Raw genomic sequence first — 14,386 nt, forward strand, 5'->3', positions numbered from 1 at the left:
TGGGAGTGACCTGATTTTCCAGGTGCCATCTGTCACCCCTTTCTTTGAGTATGAAAGGGAACTCCCTAACCCCTTGCACTTCTCGAGTGAGGCAATGCCTTGCCCTGCTTTGGCTCACGCAAGGTGTGCTGCACCCACTGTCCTGCACCAACTGTCCGGCACTCCCTAGTGAGATGAACCTGGTACCTCAGATGGAAATGCGAAATCACCCATCCTTGGCATCACTCACGCTGGGAGCTGTAGACCGGAGCTGTTCCTATTCGGCCATCTTGGCTGCACCCCACGAGATCTGGTAGTTTTTTTCAATGGGAGTTCCCCTGCACAAGCTCTCTTGCCTGCCACCATATAAGGCATGCCTTTCCTTCTTCTTTGCCTTCTACCATGATTGTGAGGCCTTCCCAGCCATGTGGAACTGTGAGTCCATTAAACCTCTTTTTCTTTATAAATTATCCAGTCTTGGGTATATCTTGATTAGCAGCATGAAAATGGACTAATACAAATATGTGTATATTTTCCACTAAAATACAACTGATTATATGTTTAATGTATTAATTTTTGCATTCTTAGCTCAATTCCTAAACCAAAGAAACATTGAAACTATAAAAACCTTGATAAACCATGGTTTATCTTTTATGTTTTATTTAGGCTCTAACACAATAAATGCAATAAACTTTCAGTATATACTTTTACCAAGGAAAAAGACTATCCACTGATCTCAAGTCTCATTTTGTGTTTCTATGGTAGTCTTCATGAATTTTTATAGTAATTATCTCAAGCAGATGTTTTAGTCTGTTATCCTGATAATAAGAGATACAGTCGAATAAAAAGGAATAGTTTGGGAGAGCTCATGAGAGTGTGGTGGCATTCATGAAAATAGACAAAACAAGGGAACATTTAGGGATGGCTTTAAAATGTCAAAATACATGTTTAAGTTTATTAGAATAGTGAATTATGAAAACATTTTCTTAAAATTACATTTGTGAAGAAAGATAAATGGGGGAATACAAATATAAACATTTAAATCTCATTTTGAGTTTACAAAAATAAACCAAAGCATTTTCATTTTATATCTCAACCTCTTTCGTAGGGTATTCCAAATAAGTTTAAACAGTATATGCTTCAGTTAAGGCCTCAAAGTAAGGTATAAATTGTAAAATGTAGACAGTGGTTCATTTATTTAGTCTGTTTTATAAATTTTATGTATTTCAGCAGGTTTGGTTATAATGCCTAGACCTTTGTGGGTGAGAAAAACAAAGTTGTATAAATGCAAAGCAGTCCTTTGAAACCATTTATGTTTGTAAATGTATGCCAAAAAAGATAGTATATTTAATATTAATACACAAAGGCAAGCATAAGGAGGATTCTAAATGTTTATGACATCACGATCAAAATCTAGCTAAGAAATTGTCCTCAGAGAGACTAAAGAAGAAAAACAAGTTGCGTTGGTTTGTACCTACACCAGTGATAGAACTACACAAATCACAGTAGTGATAATCAGATATGTCTGTCCAGATTTAATGGGATGCACACTTGGATAATCAAAGTCTCAAATAGTTCTATCGTGGGGACATCTGGTGGATGAATATGTCCTAACTGTGGGGCTGCTGATATGAAAAAGTGGAATTCCCATAGTGCTAAGCAGCAAAACTTCCATTTCTCTATATAGATGAGTATAAATTAACCTGATATTTAGATATGTGCATGTTTAATGTTCTCCTATATATACTCTGAAGTAATCTTATGCAAAACACTTCTTATCAATCAAAATAAAGTGTATCAATCCGAAACAAAATTTAATGTGAGGAAGAGGGATGAAATTATTTTCTGCTACTCTTGTAAGACCTTAACAGTAGATTAAGTTCTTATAAGTAAGATTCAATTAACCTTATAAGTAAGATAAAATTAATAGCCTCAAAAAGTGGCTGGAATTGACAAGTTATGAAGTTGCCTGTGATAGCCATTGACTCAACTTTTTATTTTATTTTATTTGCCTATGGTTTCCCAGATGACTTTTGCCTGGAATGCTGAAGATTAGCTTAAAAAGAAGACAGCTCCTAAGGGTTCCAATTAGCTGAGTTGATTAAAGCATTCATTGAAAGCAAAATCAAAAATTTAATGATTCTATATTCTCATCAATCAATTGCTGTTTGTTCAATGGCTGTGAGCCAAAACATGTCACACTGGACTCATCAACAATGCATGTCTTTGTATTTGAAGCACTGTGTGGCTGGCAACATGCATCACTGTGTTGACAAACAACTTGAGAGTTCCTGTTTCTTGACTTCTTTGGAGGCAAAGGCTTATCTATTATTTACTGCCTTGGCATCCTCAGTTCTCCACCAAGAAGAACCCCAATCTAGTTCGAAAGCAGATTGGGGTATTGGTCAGAACTCATTTCAATTCTCTGTTCTTTTAGTCAAACTTCTGCTGTTTGAGAAAGGTAACTTAACCTTTTTGAGTCTCAATTTCTTTTAAAGTAAAAAATAGATAGTAATACCGATGTCAAAATGTTATTGTGAGAATTAGCTGAGATGATGTATACAACATTCATACATTCTTAGCATAGTGCCTGACAGAAGATGGGCATTCAGCAACCATTCATTGAATAAATGTTTTCAGCCACGGATACTCTGTATGAAGAGAAGTATAAAGAGAATCTCCACAGTGAAGCAAATGCCATTAGGTATGAAGTCCAAATGAATTTGTTTTACATACCTGCCTGTCAAGAGACAATCTGGTTCTAATCAAACCAGAAGACAATAAATGGAGAAAAATTCTAGAGCATTGTTTCTTAGATTTTATGTGCATAGGAATTACCTGGGGATCTTTTAAGAATGAAGGTTGAGTCTGGGTGTGGTGGCTTATGCCTGTAATCCCAGCACTTTGGGAGGCTGAGGCAGGCAGATCATGAGGTCAGGAGTTCGAGACCAGCCTGGCCAGTATGGTGAACCCCTTCTCTGCTAAAAATACAAAAATGAGCTGGGCATGGTGGCACATGCCTGTAGTCCCAGCTACATGGGAGGCTGAGGCAGGAGAATCGCTTGACCCTGGGAGGTGGAGGTTGCAGTGAGCCGAGATCTCACCACTGTGTTCCAGCCTGGGCAACAGAGTGAGACTCCGTCTCCACAAAAAAAAAAAAAAAAAATTAAGGTTGTGATTCAGTGGGTTGAGTCTGAGAGGCTGCATTTCCAGCATACTCCAGGGGTTGCATATGCTGCTGTCCACTGAATACACTTTCACAAGGCCCTAGAACACTGGAATGCATGACAAGAAATACTGTGCTTAGATCTCTGTTTGTCTAGACCAACATTCTATTTCCTAGCACAACTTAAAATTTATGTATTTATTTAACAAAAAATGATTTAGTGCTTCCTACGTGTCAGGCACTATTCTAGGTTCTAAGTATAAAGTAGCAACCAAGACAGATACGGATAACACCCTCATTTAGTCTAGTGGTAGTCAGACAGTAAACATATTAACCAATTAATTAAAATAGGTTCTAGTGGTGATTAAAAGTATAATGAAAATAAACTGAAGTGACTGGGAGAGTGTGTACGGTCAATGAAATCTCCTCTAGGAAGGAGAAAATTGAACTGAAACCTGAATGTTGAAAAACAGGATTCTGTGTAAGACCTGAAATTTTCATACAAAGTGAAGAGAAAGTGTTAAACTACTGAGACAACAATGGGCTTCGTTTGCAGGAGGAAAGGGAAAGAAGTCATTATGGCTAGAACATAAAGCTTCAAACTAAATGTGAGACAGCGATCAGAACAGTAAAAAGGGACAAGATCATACCTGGAAGGGTTGGGGATGGTACAGAAATCATTCTAAAACCATCAGGGGAATCTCAGATGTTGGATCTTAGATGGGTCTTAACAGCTCCACAGAGGATTAAGGGTGGTGGAAGGAATGATCCTACAGGAAAGTACACCCACCTGGCCAAGCAGAACAAGATGATTGAAAAAGAGCTAAAATAAGATATGGGACACAAACTGGGCGGATGGGAGCGGGGGCAGAAAAAAGCATAACTTAGAAGAAAGGTCAAAATTGCATATTTCTTTGGTTTACATGACAACAAACAAAAATGCATTACTTATGCCAGGCAAGCTAATCTAATGGCACCCTTGTAGCAAAGTCTGCATTGCCACAGAATAAATATTTTTCTGAATAGAAAAGATTAGGTAACTATTAGAGGATAAATAAAAATATAACTTTTGTTAGCTGTAGACTATAGCCCCAAACTTTTCTTGCTTTCCACAGAATATTGGAAACAAAAGTGAGAGAAGGTAGATGGTACAATAAAAGACAGCAGTGAAGAAAATAAGATATAAGAAAGCACCCGTTGCACTAAGAAAAAGCCTAGTAGAAAAAAGACTCATCATTATTATGTCAAGTGTAAAATACTAAATGCCTTATACCATAATGATTTTCATACTCTACCTACCTACCTATATATCTACTATCTGTTTAGTACATTGTTTTATTGGGATACATGCCAAACCCCAATGCCAATAAAAACAAAATTTAAGAGCTCCCACAGATTAAAGTAGCTAAATAAGAATGAATAATAAAATGTTTACTCAATTGCAATTTTAATGAGCCTTATTTACTTACCAGTGAGTAAGTCTAATGATTTATTTTTTTTTTTTTTTTTTTTTTTTTTTTTTTTTTTTTTTTGAGACAGAGTCTCGCTTTGCCGCCCAGGCTGGAGTGCAGTGGCGCGATCTCGGCTCACTGCAAGCTCCGCTTTCCGGGTTCACGCCATTCTCCTGCCTCAGCCTCCCGAGTAGCTGGGATTACAGGCGCCCGCCACAGCGCCCAGCTAATTTTTTGTATTTTTATTAGAGACGGGGTTTCACCGTGGTCTCGATCTCCCGACCTCGTGATCCGCCCGCCTCGGCCTCCCAAAGTGCTGGGATTACAGGCGTGAGCCACCGCGCCCGGCCCCAAGTCTAATGATTTAATAATTGCAATATAGTGGCTATTAACACGTAGGTGCATTCCAGTTGACTTCTGATTTTTGTCTCATGATTAAAGACTCTGCAAGTTAGTAGCTATTAACATGTTAGAGCATTTCCAATTTACTGATTTTCTGTCTTGTTTTTAAAATATATGAATAAAGGAGTGTACATTAAAATGATGCTCCTAACTCCCCAAGTGAGAAACAGCTTGGAGTATTTTGTTCAGTAGCCTCTGTAAGGAATGGTAAGGTGAGTCACCCTTTCTCTCCTGAATGCCTAATGTGAGGCACACATGTTTTATGTATTCACCCAGAATTATGATTATATTCTGTGGCAAAATAGCAGGTTAATTTTTGTTTGATTGTGTATCATTTCATTCTGTTCTGTTCCACTGACCTCGTTAACCACCTGTATTAATCAACTAAACCATAGAGTTCAGACTTTTTCTCCTACCCTGTTTTGGTTATTCTGTTGGTTGTTTTTGGCATTTATTAACAGCAACAGTGTTTTGTTTCTCATTGGCCTTTTATGTATCTCATTTCACGCATTCAGCAAATATTAAATGAGTGTCAATTTTTGGGCCAATCTCTAGAGTGTCAAGGGCAAATGAGGGAGTGGAGTGAGATGAGGCTAAGAAGAGAAACATAGGTCATTTGAGGTCGAGGTCTTGTAAACTTTTGAAAAATCTGGCCTTTATCTTAAGAGCAACAGGGAACTAATGAAAAATATTAAGCACTGGAGTGACACCACATTACTTCTGCCATTTGTTTGTTTTGTATTGTTTCCCTCCCTCTCCAATTGGGATCACCTTAAGCAGTGACTTTATAATGTTATCCCATCATTTACATTTCCTGTCTATTTCCAACTAACAAACATTTTTTTATGAAAGAAGAAGGTTGCCGATTGTATGAAAATAACTACTCTGAGAGACACAAGAGAGTTTGTAAATAGACACCTATTAGCTGGTTCATGAAAACATATGATACATGCTATGGATAGAGTCATTATTTGTAAATCATAGCTCATCTCCAAAAAAGAAATAAAGAGGGGACATGCTTTGTTGACTCTCCTTCTTAGAACTTAATAGTACAAGTATAAAAATTAATACTTAATGGGCAGATATCTGTGGCATAAGAATCATCTCAGCAATGTGCTTGATATACCCTGATAATGAAAGAAGCCTCATTTAGGGTCATGAGTGTACGTGTGTGTATATATGCTTGTTCCTGGTGTTCTATTAACATCTGGCTATAGTAGGCTATCCCTCTTTTGGCTACATTTTTTTTAAGTAAGATCAAAAGAAAGATAATGTAACTTATCTGGGTGCCCATCTGGTTTAAACTGCTCATTTTACATTAACTTAACAATAATAGCTGTTGGTGGTCATGTTTTCCCCAGGAGACGAAGTTGACAGACAGCTGTGCAGAGATGCCATCTTCCCCATCCCTGTGGCCTGTGATGCCCCGTGCCCAAAAGACTGTGTGCTCAGCACATGGTCTACGTGGTCCTCCTGCTCACACACCTGCTCAGGGAAAACGACAGAAGGGAAACAGATACGAGCACGATCCATTCTGGCCTATGCAGGTGAAGAAGGTGAGTCGCCAGCTTCAGACGCCATCTAGGTTCGTTTCAAAAGTTAGTGTGCATCTTTTTTTGTGTAGCCTGGATAAGATGATATTCTATGAAAATCAACAACCAGAAATTCAGCCATCCAAGATTTAATGTCTGTTGATGTGTTGAGCAATTTGATTCTGTTCCCCAAAATTAATCTTGAAAATGGATCTCTAACAAAGGAGGAAAGACTTTTTAAAGGTGAGCTCATTTTGCTTTTTCCCACCCTTCCAGTCATTAGAGTTCTTTGTAAACCAAAGTGTTAAGCCTTTAACAAGGTCTGAAAATGGCTCCCAAAATTCCAGATGTTTCATTGTTTTTTTCTGAATTTCAGAAGTCAGTTTTATCCTTTGAAAATCATATTCTACCTTCTCATAAATAAGTATATATATCCAATAATAAAGTTTATTTAAAATCACAAGAATAGCTACTGTTCTACCAAAAATTGCAATTTTCAGTTTGAGTTTCTTGAACAAAGGCTCTGAGATCCAGAAATCTCATATGTAAATTTTGTTCATTTTTAAAATATGTTGCTCCTAAATCTCTTCACCCTATAGGGTGAATAAAGCATGTTTGTGACATATTCAGACCTCACTTGTAAGCTTTATTGCCAAGAAATACAAGGCTCTTGGTAATTGTCTCTCAAGATGATATCCAAATGCTAATTTGGCCTCTGTGTGACTGGGTAATATAATGTCATACTTAATCTTGTCATTCTGAAAAATAACACAAGAGTGAGAAAAGCATAAAAGTAAATCAAGTTTGTTCACATTAAGGCGTGTTCTTTCTCAAGAATGTAAGTGTATGTTATTTAAACATTATCAAGCTAAATGACTCTTTGTTCACATTTAGCACTGATAAATATTTCTGTTTGTAATAAGCATAACATTTTATGTTTTCCCCAAATTATCGATTTGGGGGGAGTTTTGTGTTGCCTATACCTTTTTCTATTTTTCTGTTTATGACGTATTTTAGTGATAGAAACATAGTGTTCCTAGTCAAATTTGCTATCTGTGTGTGTAATAACTATGCAAACCTATAACTACCTTAGCCTTTGCACATAGTGTTACATGAGTAAAACAAACATTTTACATACAAAAAAGCCAACCTGTGTGAAATTTTAGAATTTTCTTTATAGTGTTCAAAAACTTTTTCCTACCGCCTTAATATGTACTTAACTCTTTGCTACAAAAAAAGTGTATCTATTGAAAAATAGAACCTTTTACAAAGAAAATTATATTTCTTGTGTTGTCAAACAATGACTCTAACCTTGTGAAGATTGTATGCAGGCTTTAAACTCTATCAGCTTAGATTATGCCTTGGGCTTCATTAAAATTAGATCTGTGGTCACCCTGCTTCCTGTAAATTCATTATACTCTGCAGACACTTGCTGTGTGACTATTAATAAGTGACTTTTCACCCCCACGAGTCACATGCAAGGATTTTGCCATGCTTGCAGAACTCACCAGATCATTATTCCTGTAGACATGATGCTTCACACTGAAAGGTCATGAAATGTTTTAAAGGCAGAAATTTGTGATTGCTCTTTGATAGGTATCATCCACTTAGTTTGAAAGGGTAGGGCTTCAATAATTTTTAATTAAGTTTAGTGGTTGCATTATAAGCAAGTCATGCTGGAAAGTTATAGATGTTTATATAGTAAATCATAAGGGCATTAATTCAAAACAATATAGTTTTAATTGACATGTAATAATTGTATATATAGGGTGCAGTGTGATGTATCAATATATGGATAAATTGTATAATAATCAAATCAAGTTAATTAGCATATCCATCACCTCAGACATTTATCATTTCTTTTAGCAAGGACATAGTGAATCCTCTCTTCCAGCTATTTTGAAATATATGACATATTATTGTAAAGCATAATTTTAAATGGAAGCCATAAAAGAAACTCTGTCAATGCTATTTGTCTCTGCTGCTATTTACCTCTGTTAATAACATTTATAAAAGCTGGTATAATTGTATGAAATTTATACTTCAAAGCCTATTCATTTAGTACCTATTATTTGTTGGACACTGAAACATGTCTTATGAGAAATTTGTACTTCAAAGCCTACTTAGTACCTATTATTTGTTGGACACTGAAACACATTTTCTCTTACTCAAAATAAATCTTTCCTAATTCTGAACTATTTTTAATGATTTAGGAACAGCATCTGCAGGAAGTTTTAAAATATGTTTCTCTGCCACTTAGATAATCCTTTGTAATTCTACACAAGAGTAGGTCTTTCTATTATTCTTCAAGAATTAGTGCTTTGTGTCATAAATGTTCTTAAATTTCTGTGGATCAGACACTGATTGTGATAACTTTAAAGGAAAGTGCCACATTTGGGAAATAATATATGAAGTGTTTAGACAAGAAATTATATGATTTTCTAGGGAAATAACATATAGGACAAGTCCATGTGAAAAGTAGATCTGGATTTATGAAATAAATGCTCCAACCTATACTTTCATTTACCTTAATCAGAATGCCACCATTAAACAATACTGAAGTCTAGATAACTCCTTGTAATTAATAAGGCTAGACTAGGTTGCGCTTCAGTAATGGACAGCCCAGACATTCAGGAGCTTAAAAGAACAAAGCTTTATTTACTTCTTCCTCACGGGAATTTAGCTACAGTTCTGGGTAACTCTCCAGGGCAATTTGTCCTTCATGAAATGTCACAATATTGTATCACCATATGAAGACCTGGTTCCACAATCTTCATGTGCCAGAGGAAGAAAATACTTGGAGAATCTATCTGTCGATTTTAAGCATCAGCAAGTAAATTCTCCCATCTAAGAGTGATTTATGTCATTTCTCACTTTTCATTGTTAATGTAAGTTGTATGACAATGCCTAACTTCAAGGAGAATGAGGGAAATATAATCCTACTGTGTGCTAAAATGAGAGGAGTATTGACTAGTACTCTTACCCCTGGTTTACTCAGTGTTCTTATTGTGTATCAGTGTGTATATATGTATGTATGTATGTATCTATCTATCAATATATATATATTATATATATATTAATATAGATAGATGATAAATAACTATTCCATATGGCCCCAATCCAGTAGATAAAAGAGGGCTCTCCATTGTGAAAATGTTAGGATTAATTATTTTTGTTCCTCTTAAATGAATGACAGAATGATAGAATGGCACTTTCTCTTCCTCATACTGCACTTCTTTTCTTTCTTTTCCTTTTGCTTTTCCTTTTCCTTTTCCTTTTCCTTTCCTTCACTTCCTTTTATTGCTAGGCTCTTTTTCTCCTTTCCTGAACAATTCTATCCAAAAAGCCATTTGGTAAAGCCAAGCAGCTGGGCATCTGTGCCAGCAGATGGGAGGTCTGTTGGTGATCTAGAGTGGGTTGTCAGAGCCCAACTGGGTGAGGAGCAACCAAAGTGGGAAAAGAGGTGGCCACTGAGCAGGGTGAAGGACGGGGGCACATGGGTTGTATGAGAGGATAGAAGAGTGACTCAACACTGGATGTCAGAGCATAGCTGAGTCGAGAGAATTCCAGCATCAAGGTGGCCAGCCCAGTGTGGGCTGTCACAGCCAGACACAGTTGAGGAGGGTTTCTGTCATGTGGGTGGCCTCATGTAGGATGTCAGATCATGAGCAGAGTAATGAAGATATCTTGTGGGTATAGCAATGGAGATGACAATGGGTGATGGAGTGTGGAGTGAGAGGGAATTGACAAAATAAGTACAAAATAAGTACAAAATAAGTACATGTATTTAACATAGTAAGGGCTGGTTTTTTTTATTGCTGGAGAAGAGAGTTGCAAATATGTTAGGAAAGAAAACTAGTACACTCTGTGGTGCAGCATTGGAATTCGATGTTATTAATTTATTTGAATTCATGGTATTCAATTTGTAAAGATAAATATAGAATAAACATCAATGTAAGTGTGCAAATATAAATATGTACATGTTATATACATATATACATATATTAGCCTCATTCACTGAAAAGACCTGACAGCAGCAAGACCTCAACAGAAGTAAGTAGCTGCAGCAGTCAGATCTTGGTTTCTAATACTATTGTCTAACAAAAGGAACAAGGGAAACTTTGAGAAATGGCTGATTCCACAGCTGCAATAGAAGAAGTACAAGATGGGCCAGGAGGATCTTGTGGTAGAAAGTAAAGAGAATTGTCAAAAGGCCACAGAAGCCAACTTGAATGTTCTCCCACTGACCACATTTGCAAACAATTTTAATAACAAAATAATAATACTAACAGACCATTAAATAGGAAACCATGGATCCACATTTTTTATAAATAAATAAAGGAATAAATTCAATCTCATTAAAAGCATTGTAGTTATATAGTCTCAAATATTTCCCTAATAGAGAAGTCTAACAGACACCCCCTTAATCTAGTGACCAAAGTTAGCATTATCAATAATGAAGCAAACCAAAATCTTGTGTCCTCAGTATGACATAATGAGAATATATCATTTCTGTGATAACTCTATCAAAGATGCATATATAGAATCTAGTCATGAGGAAACATCAGATAAACTCTAATGAAAGACATTGTACAAAATAATCTTTAATCTTCCAAAGTATCTAAGCCACGAAAATGAAGAAACAATTGAAAAACTGTTGAAGATTTAAGGAGACTAACAAAGTGTGACATCTAAATGTAATACTTGATTCTGAACTAAATCATCTTGCTGTAAAGGACATTTTGGGACAGTTGGCAAACTTGAATGCAGTCTGAGGATTCAATGGTAATAACTTACCTGTTTATATTATGATTTTTGGATTTTGAATATTTAATTGCTTATGTATAGGAGAATGCTCTTGATCTTGATCATAGGAAGCACACACTAACATACTTAGGGTGATGGACATCGTTTCATCTTTTTCCAAGTGGTCCAGGAAAAGAAAAGTATTTCTATCATACTTTTAATTTCACTGTAATTTTGAAATTGGTTCAAAATTAAACATGAAAAGAAAATGAATTTGTATATAATCGCTTTCTACACTATCTATTTTTTTTTTTTTTTTTCTGAGACGGATTCTCTCTCTGTTGCCCAGGCTGGAGTGCAGTAGCCCAATCTTGGCTCACTGCAACCTCCACCTCCCAGGCTCAAGGGATTCTCCTGCCTCAGCCTCCTGAATAGCTAGGATTACAGGAGCACCACCATGCCTGGCTAGTTTTTTGTATTTTAGTAGAGACAAGGTTTCACTGTGCTGCCCAGGGTGGTCCCAAACTCCTGAGCTCAGGCAATCTGCCCACCTTGGCCCCCTAAAGTGCTGGAAGTACAGGCATGAGCCACTGTACCTGGTGCTTTCTACACAATCTTGAGTAACATTATATAACCTATTATCAATACACAAAAATTGTCATAAAATGCTAATTATTGAAATGTCATTTGGGAACCAAATCACAAGTACTGGCAACAGGTGATAGTTAATGTACTGGAGAAGGTAAAATTAGTTCTTTACACTTAAAAAAATGGTGTGTGTGTGTGTGTGTGTATCTTCCAGAGGCTTGACTTCCGGTTAAATAAAAGTGATTCGCTTTTTAATATTCTTGCCTTAATGTATAAATATTGTATAAACTGTAGGAGTTGTCTCAAAAAATATTTTAAAGTTATGTTAGGAAATTCTAAAGGGAGGCAACATTTTGATACTTAAGCCTGGCATAATTTTAATATAAATAGTTGAATTTGAACAAAAAGTTAAAAATTAATGTTAGATTTTTAGCTTTATCAATTTTTTGAACCTGTATCGTAGATCCTAACAAACTTCATTTAAAAAGGAAAAGGTTATTTTTTAAATGTTTCCCACTGGGTATAACAATTTGTTAATTCTCATGATATAGTTAATTATTCTTACAGAGCAAAAAAAAGGAAAGTATTTATTTTTGTTAAGTTCAATATGACCTGATAGAACTTCATCAACCAAATATTAATGTTTTTACACCTGTCTTATACAAGCAGAGAATAGATGCAGATGGAAATAAATTATGTCATTTTTTCTCAAATAATTGTCTTCAGAAGTCATATTTTACAATGCAAAACATTGAGAAGAATATTTTTATTTAACTTGTTCAATTTTTACAGCTAAATGATTTTAATTATAGTAACCAGGTAGTACCCATATTCCCTAGAAAAATTTGAAGAACGCAGGATTCATTACATGTATGCATATATATGTTATATATGTGTTATATATATGTTATATATGCTTATGTTTTATATATGTTATATATATGCTTATAACTCTGATTTCTAAGTAAATACTATCACTTCCCCATTCTCTCACTATTGACCTTGAAAAGAGAGTTCTGCTTCAATCTGTCACTACTTCACCACCACAGAGGATTTATGCAGGCTTCACGGTGGACAGTCTTCTGCCTGTTTCTGCAAAGAAAAACTGGGAGGTGGGGCTGTGCTGCAGCAGAATCTCCTGAGGTACCCCACAGCCAATGCTGTTCCAATTCAATACCCCCAAAGCATATCCTTGCCAATGCACTTTTCACCCAGCAGTGGTCTACTGTCAAAGGAATTCAGGCTACAATAGCAGGAAAAGTTAGAAACACCTTAAAAGTATAATTTATAGTATTATGATAATAGTGCTCTTCACACTAATAGCTTCTTTATAACATAAGCCCAGTCTACTTTCTTATTCTTGTTGCCAATTACTTTCTGTTGTGAACTCTACACTCCAATTGACTATGTCAATATTGTTAATTCCCAAGGTCACACCTGCCTGCATGCCTTTGCTTCTGTTTATTTATTTTTCCACTTAGATACTATTCTCTTTTCCTTCTTTCCCTTCCCAGAATTCTGCTTGTTGAAATCCTACTCCTTCAAAATTGTTCTCAGTGCCTCTTTCAATCTGAGACATTCTTCAGACTCCAAAAAGTAGTGAAATTGTACTCTTTGAATCCCAGTTATACTAAATACCGCACAATATAATTATTTCATTCTATCTGGAATTATACTCATTTGTATGCTTATCTCCCCTTCTACTTTTCCCTACTACATTATGAGATCCTTGAGTGTAGCAGGAACTATTTTTAACCCCTGTAGGTATCCCTTAAAGCATCTCACATAAATATTGCATGTATTTAATTATTGTTTTAAACGAGATTCTTTTTTAAAAATTTATCATCTAAATTGTGAGGACATAAATGCCAGAACTAGAAACATCATAGCTCTATTCAAATGCCTCCTAACAAAGCATTTATGAACTTGATGTGGGGAAGAAAAGTCACTTTTTATTTCTAAAAAGTTTCACATAATAGCTGGTATTTTTATATAACCACAGGAGTTTATTTACATAGCAGAATTTTATCAAAGTCTTATAACATTATTCCGTTTGATGGAATAATAGAAAATCTAAATAGTGGTATTAGTATGAAACATATTTTTGATGTAAGAGGATTTTTAAAATTATGACTAATTTTGTCATAGGTCACATTTTATAATTTCCCCAATACTATGGAAATACCCCCAGAAGTCTGGAATTACATCTTTCTGCAAATAGATAAATTCAATATTACACCTATCAACTTCTCTGCCATAAAACTATCCCCCAAACAACATGATGCTGCTGCAATGACTAATTACTACAAACCATACTTTCAAAATTGCCATCTTCTTTTTATAATTAAGACCACATTGGGGCTTATCTGTGCAAGTATCCTGACGTCAGACCAAAACTGCTGATGTATCTTTAATGTGTATTGGGGCAAGAAAATAAATAACCTTTATGTCTGTAAGCTTAACCGCTATCTCGCAGTTCCTCAATACTTTATGCTGATGTTGTAGAAGTTTTTTTCTTATCA

General features: G+C 35.6%; 1 protein-coding gene across 1 annotated transcript in view; it reads left to right on the forward strand.

The window, feature by feature from the left end:
* THSD7A (thrombospondin type 1 domain containing 7A) overlaps positions 1 to 14,386 on the forward strand; it is a 481,161-nt gene that overhangs the window by 362,052 nt on the left and 104,723 nt on the right. Inside the window, exon 7 of the mRNA XM_002818197.5 lies at positions 6,360 to 6,554. Coding sequence (XP_002818243.3) covers positions 6,360 to 6,554 — 195 coding nt within the window. The remainder of the gene's footprint in view (positions 1 to 6,359; positions 6,555 to 14,386) is intronic.

Source organism: Pongo abelii, chromosome 6 (genome assembly GCF_028885655.2).
Source record: "Pongo abelii isolate AG06213 chromosome 6, NHGRI_mPonAbe1-v2.0_pri, whole genome shotgun sequence".
Classification (NCBI taxonomy): domain Eukaryota; kingdom Metazoa; phylum Chordata; class Mammalia; order Primates; family Hominidae; genus Pongo; species Pongo abelii.